The 26,723-nt window shown below is 32.1% G+C and overlaps 1 protein-coding gene across 3 annotated transcripts in view; it reads left to right on the forward strand.

Annotated features, from left to right (window-relative positions):
• The first annotated feature begins 4,690 nt into the window (after positions 1–4,690).
• LOC148629623 (neurocalcin homolog) overlaps positions 4,691–26,723 on the forward strand; it is a 30,900-nt gene continuing 8,867 nt past the window's right edge. Inside the window, exons 1-2 of one of the 3 annotated variants that reach the window (XM_088554415.1) lie at positions 4,691–4,785; positions 25,387–25,782. In XM_088554415.1, coding sequence (XP_088410541.1) covers positions 25,405–25,782 — 378 coding nt within the window. In that variant the 5' untranslated portion in view covers positions 4,691–4,785; positions 25,387–25,404. Of the gene's footprint in view, positions 4,786–4,899; positions 5,060–19,681; positions 19,819–25,386; positions 25,783–26,723 lie in introns of those variants that run through there. The other 2 variants (XM_088554408.1, XM_088554419.1) reach the window with 2 other exon arrangements.

Below are 26,723 nucleotides of genomic sequence, written 5' to 3' on the forward strand. Positions count from 1 at the left end.
TGTCACGGGGCTCTACTCTAGGTCATACTTTCTTTAACATATATTCAAATTATATCTTCATTTTATTAATCATACACTGTTCATTTTAAAATTGTCCTGATGAAAGTATGTACTATGCCAAATGAGTACAATTCTATTATATTGACGTCTTTCTAAAAATTCAAAAATGGGATTGTAAATCTTTTGAAGGACTGATTTGAATGCAATAAAATGCAAGTAACCCTTGAAGAGTTTCAGGCAACTGAAACTGTGGGAAAGGACCTGAAATAATGATAAATAATAGAGAAATGTGAAATAAACAGGTTAGTGGTTAGAGGTACACTATTCCCTATAACAATATACGCAAAGCAACATGGGTTTTACCTGACCTCACTACAGAAAACAAGATTGCCATATTATTAGCATCAGCAAGAAATTAGAAGATCATTAATTAAAGCAGGAAGTGGAACAGACGTACTTGGATTTAGGTCACCCCCTTGTAGTTGCTAGGATAAAGGTCAAACTTAAAAAAGAAATATTGCACCAACAGATAAGAAAAGGACCTCTTGCAACACATGAAGTCCAAGAGATTCCAAGATTTTACAGGAATTCGGAGTTGAAATGAAGAACAGGTAACAGGTACTATATATACGATACTTGGTATAATGGTGTTCAGAAAATTATGACTGAATGTGGACTAGAAGAACAGTTCATGGCAAATAACTCAGCACTAATTTTCTCGCAAAGTTTGTTATAGAATTTTTAATGCAGGAGCATCAAATTACGCGGAGAGAAAAAATGACATGGGCATGCCAAAGCTATGGACTTATAAGGACATAAATGACACATTTTGCGTGCAACCATATATTAAAGCAAACATGCCTAGAAAGGATAGATCACAAATAGCTCAAATTAGATGCGGAGTGTTCCCTCTGAAAATAGACTGATAGACGACTTTGTAAAACGTTTAACTTACGCCTAATAGAAGATTAAAAACACTTTCTGTTACATTACCAAAAGCACTCCGATGACAGAGCAAATATGATTTCGCTATTTGAAGCCCGAAACCAATGTGACTTGCCCACGCTGACAGATGAACAAAAACTAAAACTCCTACTCCGTGTCGATACGAAAATTGTCTCGAAGTTCATCAGTGAAACCGTTATAAATAAGGCACAAACTATCTGACATTGTATTTAGATTGATCTTCCTATAAAACATCTGGTTTAAATTTTAAAATATCATTGGTGACATTACCCTTTTTATTGAAAGCCAAAAGAAAATAAACAAATATTGATGAGAACTGGGAGGGAGTGAAAGAGACAGTGCATACAACTTGTCAACAGAAAGAATCAACACAAAGAGTGGAGTATATGTGAGGATTAACTGAACGAAGTAAATGAGAAATATGGAAAACGCAGCAGAACTGGAGTAGAGAAGGCTACGGCTACGACACAGAATGGATACAATCTAGCCACGAAAACCATCAAGAAGGATAAAAGAAATGTTTTGGATAGCCTAGGAGAAGAGGCAGAAAAAGCTAACTATAAGAAGGAAACAAAAATACTGTCGGAAACAACCAAAATGCTCTCTGGAAAGTAGAACCATACAGTTAAAGACAAGGCTGGAAACCATTAATAAGAAAATAGTTAAGCAATAAAAATGCTTCTCCCTGTTGTGCATGTGATGAAGGACATCTGCCATTGTCACATCTAGAAATTTGGCGAATATGAAAAGTCTGTGCTAGTAAAAATGCACCAAAACGAGAGATATTGTTGTTTCTGCTTGATTATATGCAAAGAAATTCAGTGTCATGAGTAAAACACTTTGTTTGATGATCTGCTCAATCACCAACACCAGCTAACCTCGTGCTATTCAAACAGCGGAAAATGATTGTTATAAAGAGAGTAGACAAACTATAAATGACAAGGCATGTGGGTCAGACAACATATCTCAGGAAAGGCGTAAAAACAGAAATTGAGACAACTGTAGATTTGCTTCAACATGGCTTAATAGATTGATACGGAAAGTTCACCACAGATAGATCTCATCACGCTGAACACTTTTATTCCGTAGAATTTGGCTAAACTTAACGGTTTTTTTAGATATACGCGAAAAACGTCTGTCTGATCCCTATCTTCTATTTTTAGTAACAGCGGCCAAATTTTAGACGGATAAAAAATTACCACATCAGTTCTATGCAGAATACCCTAAGAAACATTCATACCAAGTTTAGCCCTGATTTGTATAGTAGTTTCAGAGGAGAAGAGTGAAAAATCGTTGACGTCGATGATGACGAACGTCAAGTGGTGGTAATAAAAAGGAGACCTTAGCAATTGTAGTAAGTTGGAATCATATGCCGTCATCAGTCTCATAAAAAGTTTTAGTTTGTTCTTGCTGAACATGATGAAGATAAAAGTAAACTGCAAGCTTAGATACCAATTTAACAAGCTTGGCTCCGCAAACAAAGACCATGCACTGATCAAATCTCAGCACAAAGAATCATCTTGTAGATTGTCTTTGCTTCCTGTGTTCACGTTCAGGCCATATTTTTGGATTTTGATGTATATGAATTATCGCACTGGAGACGCTTCGTCATTTTTTGTCTGTTCTTGGAACAACCTGCCGACTGGAACTCTTCATTTAACTTTAGAATTATACATAGGACAACTGAGTCATGTTTTGTCATGACTCGGGTCCAACAAGGCTGTCTACGTTCGCAATTTCTCACCCCCTTTTGATCATTGATTGGATAATAATAACAACAACGAAGCAATTGCAAAATAGTATCCTGTGGAGTATCCAATGGATACCGTAGACAATGCTTGACGATGTAGACTTTGCAATGTTCTAGCTCTTCTTTCACAAACACAACAAACATTCAAACTAAGAGCAATAAAATAGCTGAAATATCGGCAGAAGCAGGTTTGAAGTTAAACCGAAAGAAGTTCTCTGGACCAACATCATATTTTCAATCTATTCAGCTTAAACGGGAGAACCCCTAGAGTACATAACAACATTCACATAACTAGGAAGCGTTGTTGATCAGTAAGAAAGGACTGATTAAGATGTAAAAGCAAGAATAAAAAAAAGCTAGAACAGTTTTATACAGTACAGACATATCTGGAACATCAAAGATCTGGAAAGACAAACGAAGATAAGATTATTCAATACTGGTGTTAAAGCAGTATTGACGTATGGTTTAAAGATGTGGAGGACTACAGTGGCAACAGTAAAAGGGGGATCGACTTTCATAAACTCATGTTTAAGACGTATCCCAAGTCTATTGGCCAAAGCCACTGGCAGTAAGGAACTATGGGAAAGTACAAAGCAAATACTCGAAGACAAAAACATTTTGTTGGAGATGGATAGACAAAGACCAGATATGGAAAACAGACACGCCCAACAAGAACATAAAGTAACCAAAATAATACATACAAAGTAACAATGGGAAATAAGCAACTTGGACTCCACTACAAACTGAGAAGATGGACCAGGTGCACCGGTAGGAAAAACGCCTCTGTTTTTTTTTCTAGAAACACCCATCGAGTTGCTCATTAAAAGTCAAATCCAGGGTAAACGAAAGGGGAGAGGAAAACTATGACACGTTGAACAAATCAATTTTCATGGTGCAGATGGATACACCGTAACGATCCACGAGCTCATGATGACGACCATAAAATTTCTGTAGTGATGACTTCAATCTTGTAGCAACATAACCCTGTTCCAGAAGTCATATTGTTAGAAGTCAAGCTCTATACAAAGAATCTGCATAGTTAAGGCAAGCTCTGGCATAACGTATTAGTTGTGATATAGGAAAATTCATACGCAGGTGCTGAAGGGATGTTGCTACAGATGAAAGTAAAGTTGACAATACGGAATGAGAAGTCATCGCGTTTGTCCTATAGTTTGGTCAATAGTTTCTTTTACCATTGGTCTCAAAGTGTAGGTCAAGATATGAAGCTGACTTCACAGTTTCTGTAGTATCCTTTATCTCAAGTTCTTTGGGGGGTAGATGCGATGTATCAAATCCCCGAAACTTGGACTGTTTAACGAAGATACGTCATCTATGTAGCAGTAACTGAGATAAAATGATCTAGCTAAACGATGTTCCTTCCTTTGGATCAGATCAGTTATAAAGTCAGCCTCATAAGAGTGAAGGAATACGTCAGCAAGTAGAGGAGCACAATTCGTTCCTATTAAAATGCCGACCATTTGTTGAAAAACGCGGCCACCACATTGGACAAATATGTTGTCGAGAAAAAAATCCAGCATTTTGTAAACATCTTCTTCTGTATATTTAGAAGATGATTTGGAATTGTCTTTTACAAAGTATGAAGAATCTCTTCCAAGAATTACATATTTGTATCTAGGTGTACTGTCTTTTTTGAGTAACAACGATATATAATGTTTTGAGATTCAATTCATAACATGGTAACGGATTGCAACAGACAATAGACAATATACAGTTTTATTTGCACAAATACACTTTCGGTAAATGGTTATGGCTTGAGCAAAAACGGTACAATGGAAAACACATTACATATAAATTAAATAAATGAAGTTTATCTCCTTTACAGTCAAATACTATGTACAAATATTAAAAATATAATCACGTACTGCAGCAATGCGTTATACTTGATTTTGATGATGACGCTTGAAAGTAGCACATAACTTGATGTATTAAAAGGACGAATGGGTCAACGGGCGAAACGGCCATGTAGCGCACCTGCTCCTAAGGACGCGGACGTCGCCGAAGACATCAGTCCCATACGACTGCTGCATGATAAAAACTCCTGAAAATCGGTAAAATTATTTCGAAATCTAAATCAATGCAAAGTTTTTCATGTTTAACTGAATTGTCTGCAAACCAACTCACAAACGTGTTTTATAGAATAGTCACGTGATAAAATTTCCTTGTAAAACATTCTGTCATTGGCTATTTGCGTCAACATTCTTCATTTTGTGTATTGGTAAATTTCACCTCTGAAAATCGTGTGTAAACATTCCAGTTCAGAACATCAATTTACTTTATGTAGGTGATAGGAGATTGATACCAAAATATATGATTTATTTACGCGTAAGTAAACAGCATTGTATGTTGTATATATGTAAGATTTTGGCATAATTTATGTGTTAATTTGGTTGACATCTTGTAACTTCATTCATAATTCTAATCCCCAAAATGCCATAAAGCTACACACATGTAGGGAGTTGTCTTGTATCGTTTTATTTGCCACTTTAATATCAGTTTGGTTTGTTTTTTGGTCAATTTTTCTTCATACCAATTTCTAGTCGTAGTTAATGAAAATATTTTTCCTGTGTCTTTTAAATTGTTACCCTTCATGGAATATAAGAAGCTGGCTTAATTTCTAGCAATGCATAAGCAGTTACATGTATTGGCTTTAGTGCTATGTTCCCAGTTTATAGTACTAAGTGGCCTCTATTCCATTATCATTATCACCATGTTTACTTTATGTGTTATTTTGCACGAGTGTGGTTGATGGTTGAATAAAAACTAAAATAATGTAGATGTGTGTGTCCCAAAATTGTCTACAACTTCATGCGAGGAAATGTTTCAATGAAAAATTACAATTTGTTAGGTTTTCCTCGTACATTTATATGTAGCCTTACCTTACATGTTTTATGAGCATTGTACTTTGCTTAACCATTTACAGTATGTGCATTATATTGTAGATCTATTGTGTTAACATGGAATTTTCAATACATTTTACCTAAACATTACATTCATAACGCTGATTGCAGCAATAATTATTCAAATCAATGATAAGTGATCATAAACAATTTAAACGAATGTATTTGGTGTATTGTTGAGGTGATTATTAAATGTTATCGTTAAAATTTAATTATTTTTATTTTATCCAAGTACAATGTATTTGACATATAGTTGTATTATGCACTTTACAATTAAGACTTACATGTATGGTTATAAATCAGTTGGACTATGAAAGTTCGAAAACTAAGCATATAACAATTCAAATTATACCAAGCATCACATGACGTTCAGTCTAACTGGAATAGGTATCAGACAGGCCTGCAGAAATGGGTCCAGGAAGTGACATAAAAATATAAGTAGCCTTTAAATTGATTTAAAATTAAAATATGTCATTCAAAATCAAGAAAAAAATTACCAAAAAAATTATTTATTTTACAGTATCTAGATCTGGAACGCTGTATAATGGACAACTATTTATCTGTACAACATGTGTCTCACCCCTATTGGCTGTCGTCCCTTTTTCAATGATTTTACTAAAAGTAAGAAAAATGTACAAGTGTGATGCTTGGTTTAGGCTGTGCCTAACGCATATTAATAGTCAGCAACCGAATTGATAATGATGCTGATTATTCCAACCAGTCCATCTACATTGTATTTGTTCAGTAGATTCCCAACACATTTTTTGTGCATACAATGTATGTACAATGTAAGTATTTAAATCTTTGAATCTATTCATAAAACAGTCATGTGTTAGAACACCTTTTAGTTAACAGTTAATGCAAATACAAGAAATTTATAGGCATAAAAAACTTAAGAGTAGAAGCTCTTTAGAGACTTAACAAAATAATAATATAACTGAACCAACTTTGCCTGAGATTTAAATATCTCATTGTCTAGTACATGTACAGTATTATTTGCATATAATCACATTTTATGTGTTTATGTTTCTCAAAAAATGGGTTATTGTATTTTATTAACTTCATGATATATTACCATATTTACTTTTAAAGGAGTTAAATAGTAACACTTCATGTAAGCAAGACTAAAAGTTGTATTATACAGTTATGATAACCAAGGTTTGGAAGTAGAAACTAAGCTATAAATGTTTCGTACATACATGTACATGTAAAGTATATTCACTTATTAGTGTGTTGCTCAAGAATGGTTCCAGTTTTATTTGTTTTTATTAAATTCTCTAACTGTGGAAATTGAAAAAAAAAAACATTCTTTGGAAAATAAGGCACATGTACCTCTAGTAAAGTGTTTTCAGTAATTTCTTACTAATGAAGCAACTATTTTTTAAATTTAAGGATCATGTTGTGGAAAAAGTAATGCATTATATATTTTACTGGTGGAAAATGTGGTTGCATTTATCTGAATTTGAGTGTCCTAGTAACTAATGCCCTTCTATTTAAACTCATTTTTCAATTTTGTTTGTTATAATGATTTTTATAATTATCATGTACATATGGCCTTGAGTGGACAGTTTACATGGTAGTAAGTTTACAGATACCACATGTTATATAATTCATAGTAATACAGTACAAATATGTATCATGCATAACTTCTGTCATAAAAAACATGTATAGTGACAAATTAATGGGCAACTTGATGATTTTATTTCTCAGGTCCTGTAAACATATGAACTCTATTATTAGAAGACACATGTGCATTTTACATTAAGCAATACTGTTTTGATTCAATATATGGATTATACAGGTATATGCTATATTTTCATGGGATATGTGAATAAATTAAATCTTATTAACAGGCCTTTTGTCAAAGCAGATTTGTTTTAAAGGTATGTGCAATTGTGCATGACATACTAGGTAAATTCATATTGTTCATACTGGAATACATTTTATACTTGGCAGATTAAATACCATGCATGTGCTGTTACATGTACATGTAACTTGTTTACAATCAGCTGTGTTCAACACAATACTACATGTACTTGATCACAAGTTTTATTGATTTCAAAAGACAGGTAATTGTTTGGTCATTACATCCCCTGGGATACTGCTTTATCATAACCATTAGCCTGTTGATTACTTGTACATATATTCAATTATGTACCTGGAGAGGAAAATTAAAAAAAAGACTTGAAAATATGTTCAATGACCATCTGTTCACACAAATGTATATAGTTTTGATTTAACCTGAAAACTGCTTAGAGGGATTGGCTTCTTGCTGATAGAATCAATGAGTAAACTAAGTGTATCTTACTAAATTAAATTCATGGATCAAATATAGAACTTTTTGTTTGGTATTTACTTATATGTACAATCTATATGTATGGAGAACAAACCTTAGCTAACAAGTATAATTGCATGGATTTAACCCTCTTTAATGTACTTGTAGACTTACATGTACAAACTACATGTATGGAGAACAAACCTTAGCTAACAAGTATAATTGCATGGATTTAACCCTCTTTAATGTACTTGTAGACTTACATGTACAAACTACATGTATGGAGAACAAACCTTAGCTAACAAGTATAATTGCATGGATTTAACCCTCTTTAATGTACTTGTAGACTTACATGTACAAACTACATGTATGGAGAACAAACCTTAGCTAACAAGTATAATTGCATGGATTTAACCCTCTTTAATGTACTTGTAGACTTACATGTACAAACTACATGTATGGAGAACAAACCTTAGCCAACAAATATAATTGCATGGATTTAACCTTCTTTAATGTACTTGTAGACTTACATGTACAAACTACATGTATGGAGAACTAACCTTAGCCAACTATTATACATGTATGGAGTTAACCCTCTTTAATGAAAGTTGTTTTCAAATCATACATGTTTGTACATGTAAGTAATTGGAGTTGCAAAGTGCTTTCATTTTCTGTGTTGTCAGGATTACAAAGCTCTGTCTCTTCACTGAAATGGAAGACATACATTTGAAGTGTTACATAATTGTATATACATGTATACTTCAGGTAGATTTCAACAGAAACCTGTTGATCTAATTCCATTGTTAAATTATATGGTTATTGATTTGACACGAAAAACATAACCTCAATCATTGAATATGAAAGTAACTAAACATAGATGTATGGATTTCTGTAGATAACCTTAGTCAAATACTGTAAAAACTTTTATTAGTAACATTCAGTTTATTTGTGCCAATATCAATTTATGGTTCCAAACATTTCAAAATTTACTTGTTCTAAGTAAATACTATATAATGTTTGACACTTAATGTCATTTGAATGTCATTTGGTAGTCAAATTTTCATTTGATTTAGTTGCTATATACAAGTACATTTATTTTGAACTTGGTACATATACTAATGAAGGAAGTAAAAAGTGCTTCAGCATTTGCCGTCTTGTAAATGTACAGCGAGATTGAGTTCATTAACTATGAAGCTGATGTTTTGAACACTGTCTTCATTATGTCTGCTTTTGTCCCTATTCCCATTGTGGCAGTTAACATCTATCAACAGCAGTACTTTCCTAAGGCCTACACAATAGTTATCACTAATGTTGCTGTTTTTACTACTTTGCTATTACATGTACAATGTACATGCAAGTAATGACAGAGTGTAGTGAAACGATGAATATTATAAAACATGATGTATGTGTATTTTATTATACAAAATATTAAAGACTCTTGTCTGATGTCACAGATGAGTGATAATTCATTCACTAGTGCATACATGTATTTACTACACTTCCATGAAATATTTTTGTTTATGTAGAAGGGAAATGTTTGAATATTGGTTTCCTTTCTAACAGGTTCATTTTGTATTCATGCAAACTGCATATAACTAGTGAAGTGTTTGAGTAGATGATATTTTTCAGTACCATGCCTCCCCCCCAAAAAGAGCTAAAATCAGACCGGAGCAAATATTTCCTAATAAATAATATGGGATTTTATTGGAAAAATTTTCCCTTGTGGACTTCAAAATATCAATTTGAATCAACTCAAAGAAGAAGAAGGAAAGAACAGTTAATGAAATATTGTAATTTCTATGAAAAGCAAATATGGAAATTTAAACTTTTATGAGAAGACAAGATTGAATATATTTTTATTATAGAAAGGTGTATTGGAAATTAGCATTGTAAAATCTATGGAACAGATAAATTTCTCTGGCCTACACTGAAAAAGGAACATTGGTTTTATCTCACCCTTCAATTTAACAATATGAGAATACTGCTATGTTTGTTTGGCCTAAATTTGACCTTTCATTCACAACAGGTAGAAAAAAAATTTATATCTACATATAAGTTACATTTGTCCTATTTTACCTCCTGAAAAATGAATCATTCTCCTTAATGACACTTTCAGGTCAAACTCATCAGTAAGTTTGTTTATTGTTCCCTTACTCAGAGCTCAGAAACATGAGAAGGTAGGGTGGAATAACATTTTTAATGGGCAGATTTAAGAAAAACTCTTTTAAAATTGCAATAAAAGATTTAAATCAAGGGGAGGAAATTTTTTTGAAAGCCAATAGTTTTTGGATGAGGGGTCTATTTTGTTAGTAGCAGTAGGTAGTGGAACTACATACTAATAAATTGTTAATTTAGGTCTCCACATGCATTTTATAAGATCAATACAAATGAAAAGATATGTAATTGACCAGACTAAATAGAAATTAATAATAGTGTTTTGCAAGGGAGACTACTCCTAGATTGTTGACAGAGGTATTGCTTTACTTCATGTGTAATATGTATACATGTTTTACTTTGTAATTGCATACCGCTACTTGTATTTGTTGACATATTGGAAGTAGCCTTATTGTGGCTTTGTTAGTTACTTTAATTGGATAAAAGTTCATTATATTTTATTTTAACATAAAAAATGTTGTTTGCTAGGATTGAATCAGGTTAAATTAATGTAGAAAGATTTTAGACCCAATAATTTGTGTTGATCATTTAGACCCTGTAATTCCTGTGTTACTGGGTTATTGGATATTGACTGTCAGTCAGTTTGACAGATTAAAGGTCCATTCATTCTGTATTAAAACTAGATATTTGCATTAAAAATACTGCTACTTTTTTATAACTGAAATAAAACTTTCTGGATTTTTTGCATTTTAGGACTTTTAAAAGAGTTTATGGCAACTTTGATTTATGGTAAACTTCGCTCAATTGACCATTTATAAGCGAATTCATTTGTATTGCCCTTTGCCTGCTCAAAATGTAATCCAGGGATTGACACTAACAATAGTCCTGTAGTCCTGTGCTACCCTAATTTTAGAGAAGACTACTTGAAAAGTGTTTGTGGTAGTCCTATGGGCTATCTAAATTTTGCCTTATTTTTCATAAGATCTAAGAAGAGAAGCATCATTACCCTCTGGGGACTACCTGTTTTACCTTGGAAGTAGACCACCAAACAAATGAAGTTTCACACCCTGTAATTATAAATACTTGAAATAAATTGGTCTGCTGTGAAAGTACTTTAATTCATGGATACCAATTTTGTAGTTTAGGGAAGAAACACAAGTTCATATATTCTTGAATTCATGGTTTTGAGGTCTGCAGTATACACATCAATGGGATTCTGCTTTTCATTGGAAACTAAATTTCATGGTTTGGTCTTTCCATGAAAACCACGAAAATTGTTAACCCACGAACAATAGTACCTTCACAGTACGTGTACAAGTTTAAATGTATAGCTGTATGCTTTGAGATCTACATGTACTCAAAAGAAAAAACAAGTTTGTTACACATAAAGTTTAGTGTACCAACGATAGATTTCCTACTAACATGGTTAAAAATGTCTCTACAGGTACATACACATTTGGTAAATTACATGTACATGTATATGCTAGTCAGGTGCATTTTTCATACATCATATTTCTTGCTTCATAGGACATCATCATTTAAAGACACTTGAATGGAATGAAAAAGTAGTAAATATTGCTATTACTATAGCATCATGTATTTTGGATTATGGTCTTAAGAAAATAAATGATTTAATTAGAAATATTTTCCCAAGAAATGAGTACCAGTGGCCTATATTATAAGTTATAATCTCTGCTCTTTGCAACCTTTTACATTAAAAGTCAACAGCCTTATGAACAAATTTCATACAATGTATATTTTGTCCTTAGAAAAAAAAGAAAACAATATTAGCTTGGTTAACCCGACAATTGTGGCATTTTGATGAATTAGAGAATGAAAGCATGGAATATTTGTACAAAGATGTGTCCTAAATTATTTATGTCATTTTTGCCTTAAATAGATTGTTTATAAACTTTAGATAGTTATCACAAGCTACTTATGGTAATGGAAGTATAAAGATTCCAATGTCAAATTAATATTGAAAACTTGTAACATAGATTGGTAGCTTGATTAAAGGTTAGAAATCTAAAATTTAAATTGTATGTTTGTACTGTGGTATTGTGTTTCTATTGATTTTTGAAACAAACTGGATTAAATTCATTTTAATTAGTTTTAACCATATCCCAAAGGACTCAATAACTTGTTTTTTTTCATTTGTTTATTGTGACAGATATATTCAAACCACAGGTTAAAGACATCATTTATTCAGCAGAGTGGGAATTGCGAAATGGAATATTGCTATTATGTTCCCTTAGGCTTTCTGCAGTTCTGCATCCTTGTGACAGCTGTAATGCTGACTTCTTTTGTCAGTTATGTTATACATGTAGTTCTGCTTTAAATGTCATATTGAAAACAAATTAGTCACAAGCTGTAGTAGATGTAGTGAGAAATATGTTAATGGTGTCAATGACATGACAGAGGTCAAGTTTTGAGGTCATCCTGCTGCTAACACCTTAACCCTAGCAAGATGACTTACCAGTCATTTCCTTTTTTTGAAATTCTGGATTTGCAATTTAAGAATTGAAAACCTTGAATATTCTTCTTTCATGAAATTTCGTACATTGGCTTTACTGAAGTTCATGTCAGTTTCGATAAAGCAGTATAAAAAAGATAGTTCTAGTACATGTACTTTCCTTGTTTTTGGCTTTTCACATATATGTACAATGTACTTAAAATTATAAAAGGTTGAATTATTGTGAGAACTTCTATTAATTTACATACAGTATACAAGTCAATGTATTTCTTTCAAGTTTTTACACCTTATGTTCCTGTGTGTACATGTACATGTATGTGTATAATGAGTAGCTTTTCAATAGGTAGGGGAGAGTAGGGGCCCTATCTGATAAATATCAACAACAGAAGATGTAGGGGGAGGGTTGGAGCTCCAGCTGACTTCATTTTGTGTAGGTTCAATCCCACCTCATCTTTTGCTCCTGTCCCAAGTCCAGAACATCTTGTTAATCTTGTCACATGTGGGATACTGAATTATGGTGTTGTGATATATGTACACATGGTAAAGTGTGATGTACATAAAACTTTTTGTACCTTGTACATGTACTTTTTAGTATGAAGATTCTACCTATCTGAACATCTTACTACAATAGAAAGTGTTACTACATTTGTGTAGTTGCTTGGCATGTGGAAAGTATTAACACAATTTGTTATACCCCTACCATGTGATGTGACTTAACAGCATTCACTAAGTTTGTACACTTGTTCAATGTCAATGGTTGGTTGTTCTGGATTTTGGCTGTACATGTTCCTTATATTGTAACTTCTGTTTTCTGTTTTACAGCACTTAGTTTTTGAAAGAAATAAGCATGTTGATCACATTTTTCTTAGGTTCTTTCAAGCAGAAACCTGATTCCAGTTTTCAGTTTTGTTAGAACCTCTCTCCAGTTTGATGAACTAACCCTTGATTATATTTTGAGCAAGTCAGGGATTCCAAGCACAACACCAAGTGCAATCTGTTGTTCAATTCATTTCAATATTTTGATATTTTATGATCATTTTTCCTGGTTTAAGGAAGTTGATAGTTATAGACAGCATACATGTACAAGTACATGTTTGTAACTGATAAAAACTTTACTTTCATAATTCAAAATCCTTCTGTGGGAGATTAAGACAGTTAAATATGTAGTTATTGCATGTTTGTAGATTAAAATCAATACAAGTTTACAGACAACTTTTGTTGCAATACTAGGTTACCTTTTATTTGAATGGACTAGCCTGTAAAAATGTCATGAAGACCTATTAACACACCCATAACACATTGCCATTCAATTGTTTTAAGGAAAGGCCAGCACCTTAAGCTTTGCCTTCTGCAGATACATGTTCATGTATTCTTGTAGCAGAGTGTTAATAAATAACATGAAGTTAATCATATGTAATATAGAAGGCTTTCTTCGTTTTATTGAAAGAAGCATTTTATGTGTTAAAATTTATGCAGCAGATCAGAGACTCTGAAAGTAGAAGTCAGGCATAAAGATTCAAGTTACAAGTCTTGTCTGGGTAACAGACCTTCAATTACATTTGCAGTTAATGATAGAATTGGTAGTCCAACCAACATTGATCAAACTTTGACTAAATGCTGTTTTTTTTGTACTGAAAGTCTAAAGCAGGATAAAGGAAACAAGATACACAACCAATTTTTAAAGGTATAAAAAATAATGCATGTTGTAAATAACAATTACAAACATTCCAATTTCCAAAAAAGCACAGAATATACAGCCTACAACCTACATGTAACTATTTGTGAATTTAGTTTTTTTTTTTTTCATGCATGTAAACTTAGTACATTTGTACACCTTTAACATGGTATAATTGCATGCTCTATAAATGATTTGCTATCACGATTCTCTTTTAACAAGAGCATATACATGGTTACGTTATTAGGTTTGAATAACATCACATTGATTTTTTATCTCATAACAAACATTGTAGTACCGCAACATGGTCTGAGGTCAAACATTAAAATTCACTTAATTATTTATCATTTTTAAACTTTTGTTTGAAATGATGAAAAATCTTTGTTCTGTTGTTTGTATTGTGGTGATATACAATATTTGGACAATTCTCTTTATTAATTAGTTTATTGATCTGGTTTGACATCAGGTACATGTAAGATTTCACAGTGGCTGAATCAAAGCAGCAATAAATATACTTGTTCAACCATCTTTTATTATGACTTCCATAAAACAGGCACGAGTCCGCAATTAATTTTCAAGTGCATTTCAATATACACATTTGAGCAGATTAAAAAAATTTCACCAGCGCAAACTGAATAAAACTTCCCTGGCCTAAAGATATGTACAAACAGGATTTTATATATAAATTGTAGAAAATTTTACCATCATTTTCTGAAATTAATACATATAATTTGGAGATGGGGTAAACATGACAAATGAACTGAGTTAAAAGTCCTAAATTTTAACCTTCTTCCACTGAACCAAATCACAACTTTTAGTCAGAATTGATTAATGAAAAAAAATCCCATGTAATTTTAACCTATTTTCTACCAATTAGAGGCAAAACTTCAGCAAATAATTTTCCAGTAAAAATATGAAAAAATGTGGAAGGTACCTACTACCAAAGTTGGAACTATATTTGTATACAACGAAAACCAAGGGGAATGAATTGTGTTCTTGTACCAACAGGTCATTGTCCAACTGAAACAATTGAACTGGACTAAACTGGAGTTATCAGGATTTTGCCTGGTTTTTAAAAAAGTGTGTAGATTATTTCAGGAATTGGGTGTGAATTTTCCTCATCCTGTAAATAAATACAAAATATCAATTATATATACAGTATAGCATATATTGCAAGTTTTGATATGGTATATGCATTTTTCCAAGAGTAACCTCTCATCAGTCACATTAGTGTAGGAAAATCTAAAATGATTTATATAAGAAGTAAATGGTATTTTGAATTACTGTTACCCAACTCTTTTATGATTGCAAAAGGTTGTTGACCTTTTACTGGGAACTTTTCATAGATATTCTAAAAGTTTGTCATGAAATCTTTCTTCAACTCATAGTTTAACTAACCACATAGCTTGAAATCATAGATATAAGTAGACAATCTCATATAAGGATGTTTAATTAAACTGGTTTAGATTTTTGTTTTTGAAGGCAGGCAGAAAATTGACTGAATCTGAAAAATGGACTGCTTCATTTATATGCTTATTTTATACTCATGCTATTCAGGCTTTTAGTATTTTATCAATTAAAACTGGTATCCCCAATAACAATAGTTTTGGTTAGAAAACTGGTATCCCCAATAACAATAGTTTTGGTTAGCTGTCCAGTATGCTATTTTTATAATGATAGTAGAATGGAGTGATAAATTCTAAACTGCATGAACTCAATAACAGAATTTTAATCAAAGATTATTTAATAAAACAAATCTTGTTGAAGGAACTCAGTAGGTGAGTAGAGATATTAGCTTGTTACTCAGTCATGTGTGAAATGAATAGGATTTCAAGTAAATAGAACTATTGCAAAAGTATCAGAAATACATTGTTCAGATGCACAAAAACTATAGGCTGGAATTGAAGGATGTGTTCTAATAACTGGAATACATGTTAAAGAGATATTTTGTTAATCAGGTGGTATAATTAAATGTCAATTATTAACTTGACTCCAGTATATTTGCTTAGCAACAGTATTGGAGAAACTTAGATTTCATTGATATTGAATATTTTATAAGAGTTTGTAGTTGGATTAAAGTAATAAGTATTGATCGCTGTTGTAGGATAACCACTTTCATGGGTTAAACATTTTTCCCTTAATGTGAAAAAAATGTGTTTTTACTGACATGTTTTAAGAGTATCAACACCTAAGATAATGAGACCATCATTGGTTTGACCTCAGTAGATAATAATTATATTGTAGTCATTCAACTGATCATTTTACCTACTATTCTTGTTGCTTCAGATAATGTTAGTTGATTTTTATTATGGAATTTTAAGTTCAAGTCAAATAATGCATTAATGTTCTGTCCATACAGGGTCCTAATGCTTTCAGTGGGCAAAAATGGCATTTATCTTTTAGCTGGTGACATTTTGAATAAGTGATCATTTCTAAAGAAGCAGGTGCTTTAGGGTTAAGGTATTGTTAATATATATTATCTTCCTCCTATTGTATTAATTAGGTGATAATTAAATTGTTTCCGATCCTCCCTATTGTTTTCTGATAGTGTTTAATGACAGGTTGGCGTAAAAATCATGCAAATAAAGAGAACAGCTTTAAGTCAAATAGTTTTGCTTCTTTTCTAAACTATATGTTGCTCTATCATGTAGAGGCGTCTATTTCACTGTGCCTGTGTATATTGTTTTAGGGCCAGCAACAGCCTGCCCTGTAGTGTGAGGGTTACATCATTCATTGATGACCCATGGGTGGCCTTGACCTGACATTTTTCATCCTGGTGGGGTTACACTGTATTTTCTCCTTATAATGTGTAATCATTCAGAATGTTAACTAATGAAGTTTTAATGGTCCAAGGTTACCAAAGTAATGAAGTCGGACAAAAAGTTTTAGTTGAAAAACATATATTTATGTCTTTTGAATTGAAGTTCAAATGATATCAATTGTTATATGCTCTTTGCCTTTTGCTCTTTGAGTAGAAGGGAGTGAGTATTCTTTGTCTCATGATCTTTGATTCGGCGGGAGGGACAAGCCTCTGCCCCTATTTCATTGAATAAGAGGGAGGGACTAGAATTTGCCTCTTGCCCATTGAGTAGGGGAGGGGACTAGCCTTTGCCTCTTTGTCTTTGAGTAGGAGGTAGGTACTGTTGTAGTTTTAGACTCTTAATTCCCGAGTAGGAGGAAGGCTAGTCATTGCCTATTGTATTATGAGAAGGAAGGACTAGACTTCACCTCTTGTTCATCGAGTTGGATTAAGGTACTAATCTCTGTTTAATGTTTATTGAATAGGAAGGATGGGGAAAGTCTTTGATACTTGCCCCGTGGGTAGGAAGGAGGTACTAGTGAAAGGTGTTGTGACAGTTCTGTTTTTCTCACTAAAAAGTAATTCTTTGATTTCAAATTTTATTGCATAAATCAATCCACCCATCATTTTCTTTACACTGAGTTTACATGTAAAGCTGTAAGACATTGTGTAGTAAATTTTCAAAATGTACCTTCTAAGTTATTATTTCTAGAGCTATATTGTGTACTTTCTGACATTGTTGTGTTGTTTATTTTAGTAATGTTTTTCACAGGCTTCATACTAATTGACTAGTAGGATTTTTGCATCATCTATATCTATAAATATAATAATAAATTGCTGGTGGTTTGTTGGAGATAATTATTTTCCATTGATGTTAAGTCTTAACATTGTAATTTCAATATCAGTGTTGGCAGTATGAAGCCAGGTCTTTGCTTGTCAGATAACTGAGACTCCTTATATGTATCTAATATATATTTATGTTATCAGTCTGTCATTAGTTTGAAAATCTTTTCTATGATTTTCATGAAACTTGGTACACATGTACAATGTTGACTTGTAAGAAATCATAAGCAACTAACATAAGTGTGGTCAACAGAGTTAATATGCCATATTTTCTTACTAATGAATTCCTTTGGTGTTGGTAGTTCGTCACGTCATGAGTAAAGCATTGTAAAAAGAGTTTTGGATTGTGGAATTCGGTGGTTTAAGTGCCTCTGAATTTTTACATGTTATGGTTTACTTACATGGTGCAAGAAATTGCTCTAGCCATTTAAACTTTTTTATGATACCTGAATTGAATTATTTTCTATGCATGCAATGCATAACTTTATTGATCTGACAAACTTATTTCTATCTACATGTAAACCTACTTGGGTATATAATAACATATAACATCTACTTTAATAGAACATAATAATACAACTGCATCTTTTTGATCTAACCAGAACACTTAATGTGAGCGTAGGCTGTCTTCCTGTTAGAGATCATATGAAACTGATAGGCTTGAGATTCCTGAAACTTTTATGTCAATTCATATGGTATGTCATTTTATTACATATTTAGTACTTGTATTTGTTGGTGTTTTATATGAGTGAGTACTTTCACAAAAACAGCTGTAGATTGGTTCGATTTAAAATGAAGTTTGTTAAAGTATTTCATCTACATGTATCAAGGTCAGATTTATTTATATCTCCTTAATAAGGAAGCAACCTTAGACTACCAAGAGATCAAGTTTGATATAACAAATAATTTGTCTACATCCTCTGACAGTAGATGTTAAGAGGTACTCATACATGTAAGTCATAACTATATTAAGTTACATGTAATCAGATTTGTAGAAGTAATTTTAATGTTATATGCCTGTATGTGTTTTGTTCTTACTGCTTTTGGACATGTGATTAACGTCTAAATATCTAAACATTGGAGCAGATTAGGAACCAAACTTTTCTGGTGCTACTGTTTATTGGCATGTTGCTGTAGATATTTTTCAGTGCTATGGTAGTGATAATCTGAGAAAGAATATGTCTGTCACTCAATTGAAAAACAACATTGCTGTTTAAGGCTTATACAATTTGGCTTTTTACTGTAAGTGATGTTGTAACACGAGACTCATGTGATAATCGAGTGCTTACATGTAGCAAGTATCGTTTAGCTCAATATTTAATCAGAGCTTAAAATCTGTGGTGTGCCAACTGTCCCAGATAAACTATCTAAAATAATCTAAATCTTGTATAAATGAAACAAATGTATTTTAAATAAATATGCCCAAGTATTTCTTCTTTGATGAAATATTTGAAGATTGTATACTTGCATCTGAATTCATTGTCTTATTGAATACTGAAATAAAGACAGAATGAATGTATGATGCAATAGTAATTCCATCCTATATGTACTGGTATGCATGCATCCTATTATTCCCAGTCAGTGTTCTATTCTGTTTTATCTAAATCTTGTATAAATGAAACAAATGTATTTTAAATAAATATGCCAAAGTATTTCTTCTTTGATGAAATATTTGAAGATTGTATACTTGCATCTGAATTCATTGTCTTATTGAATACTGAAATAAAGACAGAATGAATGTATGATGCAATAGTAATTCCATCCTATATGTACTGGTATGCATGCATCCTATTATTCCCAGTCAGTGTTCTATTCTGTTTTATGAGAAAAATGCAAAAGTATAATATTTACTTGAATGTTTTATTATGAAGAAGTGAATGACGAAGATGACGATGTCTGTTATGATAGTGTTTTTTTGTCAGACTGTAGGGACTATCAGGCTTTTGTAATGTTTTAGTTATCCAGATACAGATTCTCTAGAGACTGTGATATATTTGTTGTGGGTAAGGATACACCATATTTACTTTTAATATCTAAAGTTTTATTGTAGCTGAGAAGATTTAATGAGATTGGTATTTGTGGTTTATGTAGGAATCTTGGTTCCCATATGAGATTAGCTGTATTTTTGTGATCCCCTTTTTTCACATAAAAGCTGTGTTTTAAGTGCTCATTGAAACTGGTTTTGAAAGTTCCATGTAATTCAGTTTAATTGGGTAAATTTCTATGTCATTTTATGTCATCTGTTCTGAAGCTGCCTTTGTATGTATAATTAAGTTTTTATGATTTTTACATTAAAGAATGAGATAACAATCCTCTTCAATGTGCAATACTTCAGAGTTCAAGTATATATTTTGAAGATATACATGTGATAATTCTTTAATTATTTTTCAAATTATAATCAAATGGAAATTTAAACAGAAAATGGTGTTACTGAGCACTCTGTTAGAATTGATTAATTGATTGTTTGATCATCACCTATTGCAGATGTTGCTTGCTTTTCAGGACAAGAACTTTACACTAATCAAACATTCCCTACCCTGTCCTTTGTTTGGGACAGTTTTATGATGAAACAACAGCCTGCATGTACATGCAGGAATACTCATAGACATTATTTTGACAGGAACATTCCATTTTTTACTCAATGCCCATTGTATATGCTTGGCATAGAAGCAGTGACTTTCAAATTTAAGGAGGTACAACTTGGCCAGGGATTGCATACTCATGACCTGCCACACACAATGCTGACATGCTATCACAAGATCACCGATGCAGTTTATTATTGGTGGAGACCTAGGCACTAGAAAGCCCAAGATTTCCATTGTTACATTCCTGATTCCATTGAATGGATATTTATTATTTCATTAGTTAAATTAGAAAATTAAGTGCAAAATTATCAGCTGAAATGCTTTAATGGACTTCATTTCTCTTCAATGAATTAATTTGCAGTAATTATATATTTAGAATAAAACTAAGTATTTTGGTTAAAATTAGAAGTGATTTTCACAGTGTGGTCAAAACAAATGCGCTTAGTCAGAAGGATAATCTAAGAAATAATAAGCACTGACATTTTAGTGCAATTAATAATTGAAATAGAAATGGACTGATATAACTTTTGTGATACAAAGAGTAATCAATATACCAGCAATGTGTGATCTCTGAAAAAAAAATCAGTGAAACCAGAACCTGGTGTGATTGATTGAAAATCTGTGTTTAATTGTCTGTCATCCATGTTAGATTCAGGCAGAGGTCAATATTTAGGATATTGAAGTCCAGGTTTGGAACATCTAGCTTCATTTTTCTGCATATTTTATATGCTGTCATTTGCTGAAAAATTTCATTTCCATTTTTAAAACACTGAATGGTTCTGTTGGATTTATTTCTATTTAGATAAATTTTTAATGATTATTTCACACTCCTGAATTTGATGTTACAATTTTCTTATAGATACAATATAACTTGGTTTCAACAGGGTGAAGTATTTTGCTTCCATAGACAAGCATTTTGGTTAGCTCGTCTATTCTCTTAAATTAAAGGACATAAAAAGGTACACTTGGACAGTGCTCAGGAAAGATTTTTTTATTGAATGGGCCATAATCGTCATTAATTACAAGTATTTAAGATGTTGAAGGGTCATTTATTAATATTCTAAGTAAAACCTGTAACTTTAATAAGCCATTTTCAGCTCCAGTGGGCATGTAGCCCATGGCCCCTGCCTTTCCCTATCACTGCATGCATGCTTTGTGACAAGAATCAAGTGTTTATTAAATTGATGAAAATCCAGACGATTTAATTACTAGTCAGAAGCTGGATGTTCTATTGACATTGTCTATTTCTTAAGCTGACTGACTTTTAATGAAAAGAGAACTACTTTAAAAAGAAGATTTAGATTACAGAAGTATTTCTTTTTCTTTCATGTCCTGATAGAATCAATGGATTGATTCTCACACATAAATTGTTGCATGCTGTCTCTGTGCTGGTGTTTCATTTTTTTGTTAAGTTGATTAGGAGTATGGATGGAGCATCATGGAGAAGAGAATGTATTTGAAATTGAGACAAATTACACTAGAAAAGATTTAAGCTATATTTGTAGTCATGCTTAGTTTCAGTGTGTCCACTATATTGATGAGTTTCTCCTTGTTCTAATGTATAGATGAAAGTACTTGTATGTATAATGAAATAATTGTAAAAATACTGTAAATATATTGTAATTATTACCCCACTCAACATATCGGTGGTATATTGAATTTACCTTGTCCATTTGTCATTCCGTCCATCCATATTTCGTTGCAATTACCTCGGCTCCCATTGGCTGGATTGATTTCAAATGTTGTATTTGGGTTCATATACATGGAGCATACATCGTGGGTGATTTTTTGTGCTGTCTGATATCAACTTCCTGTTTCCTGGGACTTTGCCATTTTTTACAATATGGAATAATAGAGAAAATTTTCATCACAAAAATCTTGGCTCCTAATGGATTGATTGATTTCAGATTTGGTGTGTGGCTTCATATAGATGGGGCAACACATGTAACTTCATGTTAGCATTTACTTGTGTTTGACCACAGCACCTTCTACCTGATGAAACTTAGAATAAAGGTTGTGATCTGTAGGATTGCATACATTAATAGAGTAATGGTCAGATTTTGAAATTACTTAATCAGTGTCCAGGTAGAAAAGAGAGGGGAATTTCCTTTTTTGTGAGCTTACTCACAATCTTCCTTTTGTGGATCAAAAATGAAAAAAGAAAATTACATTAAGTAAGGATGTGGACATGGCTCATTGGGAAAATTCGTCTGCTAGGCATGTGTCATGCAACATGATTTCTTGTTTACTTCTGAACAGGATAAGCTGAAATCTGGTGGTCTTTACTGATTTTTTCAACTCTATGTTATTTAGAATACAATGTATTATTTACATGTAAATCTGAAATTTTTTTCAGATCAAAAATTAGTGAGAAAATGTTATATAAAAAAATTTAGGTAGCAAAATACAAGAAAAGTTTTCTGAACTCCTTAGTTTGGGTTTGTTTTATGCATTATAATTAAACTTATTTTCTTTTAAAGATATGAAGAATAATTCCAAGGTCACTTGTTACAATGATTGTGGGTCAGAAATCGGTTGTACATATAGTGGGATTATCTTTTACTTTTAGTCTTATATTAAGACATGAAATTTTATTGATCCAAATTTGTGCGTTGATTGGAAAAGATGTAGGGAGGTGAAAAAAAGATCAATGTTTCGAAAGTCAATATTTCTCTTGACAAAATTACCAGTGAAGAAAAGCTTAAGAGCATTCCTTTGACTATAATTCCTTCAGAAATTGATTAATTTACATTGACTTAAGACAGTGTCATGTCAAAGAGTATCTGATTTGTCTCAAGATTATAAAGTATAGCAACTTCAGAGGAGGAATATGATATTTGCATGCCATTAAACCTGAAGTAATATTTTACTTAAAGATCTGGATTGATAATTCTGATTTTGATTTGAGGACCTGTTCTCTTCTGTTTCAAAGTTTCTTTCATATGAACTTAAAAAAGGGGGGGGGGGTGGGGTTAAATGTCTGGCACATCATCTTATAACTTGACAGTGAAATACACAAGGTATGCAGTTTCTAGACAAATATTTTTATACATTTTGATTATCATAGTTATTATATACTTTGAAACCAGCCATGTTAACTTTAAATTACATCCACCAAATAAGTTTATGAAAATTATTCCTATATTGTTTCATGTTGGTTCCAGAAGAACATGTTTTGTCTTAGTGGGTTTATTCTCTTTGTTTGAAATTGTACTTCTTGTTACCCGGTTTTGTAGAAGTGCTGACTTCTTTATGGTACCCAAAATCCCCATTCCAGTAATACACATATATCTTGTGTGCTTCTACTTACCAGGGAATACAGAGGACATGTGTATAAAGAAATGTCATTATAATGTTCTGTTACATTTAATCAACTGGGATGGTGTCATTTTGCACAAGTCATGATTAGAAAATTGCTTTGTTTTGTAATAATCAATACCATATTTGTACTTAACATGTTATTTTTTTCTTTTATTCTACCTGTATAAGATTTCTACTGGTAAATGGTTAAACCACATGTGAAGCTACTATGTTCTCATTTCTAAACTCCTTGTTATATATTATTTCAATAGGAACAAAAGAATTTGGATTTCATACTAGACATTGTGGATCTAGGAAGAGGATTGAATATTTTTATGATATTAATGAGAACAATGCTTGGCAATAATAGAGTTTACTTTGATTTGTAAAATCTCTATTAAATATTTTGTTTTCATTTCTTCCACTGTTGTGAAATACATGTACCAATATATCAGTAAATATTGACTTATGTAGTTACCTAATTCATTAAGTTATTTGACTCTCTCACATCTTTAGTACCATTCAAATTGTCAAATTATTAAATTACAAACTAAGAAAGAACATCCTTGTTTATGTTAAATAAAGGCAGCACCTTCATAGCTTTTTTTCAACACGAAAAGGTAAACACGAACTCCCCACAAAAAAAAGAAACAAGAGATGCCTCTCCCTTTCAGTGCAATCGTCCAACTTGAAGAAGTTGGATACTTAGTTGTCATTCTATGCAAACACAAATTTTAGAATATGAGTAGCGATTATTTTTAGTATTGTTTTATTCTTGCAGTGTCTAAATGGAATGCTATTTTAGGACCAAAAACGTTTGAATTTTAATTGTTTTTTTTCTTATATTGGATGTTTTGAATGAATGTTAAATATTTAATTTCACCTTTTGCATTATAAACTAGAACAGAACATGTCATGCATGAACTGTAATTAGGATAAAATATTTAAAATGCTCAATAAACTTACACAACTTTAAAATATATGAAGATATTGACATTCTAAGTTTTGTACTTACAGGTGAGGATTAGAACATAAGATTTACTTGGATTGGCCTAAGTCATGTTGATCAGTTTTGATGATGATTGGAATGACCATGTCATTCTATATTAGATTAATTGGTGGAATAATACTCCATTAAGATTTGTACCCAGACTTTACAATGGCAACCTCATTTTCTCTGTAGGTTATGCAAGAACCATATTTTGTTCCTGGGTAGTAATTGATTGTCATCCTGTGCTTTCCAGCAACAGTCATGTCAGTATTGAGTTGAAAAGAATAATTCTCTCTTAATTTAATGGTTGTAAATTTATTGAAAATGACTCTGTAATGCTGTGTAGTTGGTGTAAATCTAGTGCAGTGACTGAGGAATAAGCCCCTTTTAATCAATATTGGATTATGATATTTTCCAATAGGTGTTTTTGTTTTTTTATAACCATGTACAGCTCAGTTTGGTGGAACAAGACACAAATGAAGGTATCAGTAGAAAAAAATGTAGAATTCATTATCTGAGGTGTTATAATTTTCAACTGTGTGTATGGTATAGAAGGGACTATTGTTTGACTGGGAAGTCTCATCATATATGACAGTGTTCAATATCCCAAGATAGTTCTGTCGGCTTTGATATTTCATAGTGATATTTTTAGTAAAAGTTAACGATTTTTTGTGATGTTTTTTTTTTTTTTTCAGGCAATCAGCTGATAGATAATGGGGAAACAGAGCAGTAAGCTCAAACCAGAAGTTCTTCAAGATCTGAAAGCCAACACAGAATTTTGTGAGGAAGAGCTACAGGAATGGTATAAAGGATTTCTCAAAGATTGTCCTAATGGGCACTTATCTGTAGAGGAATTTAAGAAAATCTATGGCAATTTCTTTCCGTACGGTGATGCATCTAAATTTGCCGAACATGTGTTTCGAACATTTGACACTAACGGTGATGGGACAATTGATTTCCGAGAATTTATCTGTGCTTTAAGTGTAACATCTCGGGGAAAACTAGAACAAAAGTTAAAGTGGGCCTTTAGCATGTATGATTTAGATGGAAATGGATATATATCAAGACAGGAAATGCTAGAGATTGTTACTGTAAGTATACATTCATTCATTTCATAAGCAGGGATGTTTTTTAAAAGGGAGAATAGATTAAGAAGATCTTCTTGGAAAAAGTTAAAAGTTAAAAAAAAATAAAGCTTTATATTGTAATGCAAAGTAATACAATGTAGTATATATCATATAAATTGAAAAGTTATTGTCAAAATTTTGGATTAATCAATAAAATTGATCGGGTTGGAATCCATCATTCTGACAAAAGCATACCAATTAGTTTTTTTAACTTGATCAATTGAAAAAAATCCATGATAGATTATTTGTAACTTTAAGAAAATCCCTAAGAAAACATTAAAAAATTTCCCTACTGCCTGTCTGTCTTTTTCCCCTTCACCTGATTTAAAAACTATCAGCTGCTGGTTCACAAAAAACATACATTGTATATCGGTGTAAATTGTTTTTAGGACCTGGGTGCAATGGATGGAATGCCCCCTTTTGTTCACTGTTCTTTAGTTTCCTACTTCTTGCAAACAAAGTTTGACTGTCTGTCCATCTGTTCACATCTCTTGTCAGTGCAACTGGGAGATACAATGTAGTTTAGCTTAAAGGCTATATATATTGAAGTCCATCATTTGAAGCAGGGGGTATTCTATTTATGAGTTTGCTCATAGTATTTCTAGTTGAATATTACTTATAAAACTTAAGTATTAAGGAACTCATCCCTTTATAAATCTATAATTTAGGTCTGGTATTTAAAACTCTAATTTGAACAGTAGTTTCCATAGTTGGCTCCTTAATTGTCTCATTGATTGGTTCACAGATATCATATGGTGAAAAATTTGGTTAGGAAAATGAAAAGTTATTACATGTACTGTACTGTCTCCCCTTGTTTCTAAAATCTAACCATCGTTCCATTTATTTTGTCACATACTCTTCATCTGTTCCAACATCACAACCAAATTACTACACACGGTCTTTGA

The sequence above is a fragment of the Perna viridis genome, chromosome 1, assembly GCF_037379345.1.
Source record: "Perna viridis isolate PV_CMFRI_1.1 ecotype Kerala chromosome 1, ASM3737934v1, whole genome shotgun sequence".
Lineage (NCBI taxonomy): Eukaryota > Metazoa > Mollusca > Bivalvia > Mytilida > Mytilidae > Perna > Perna viridis.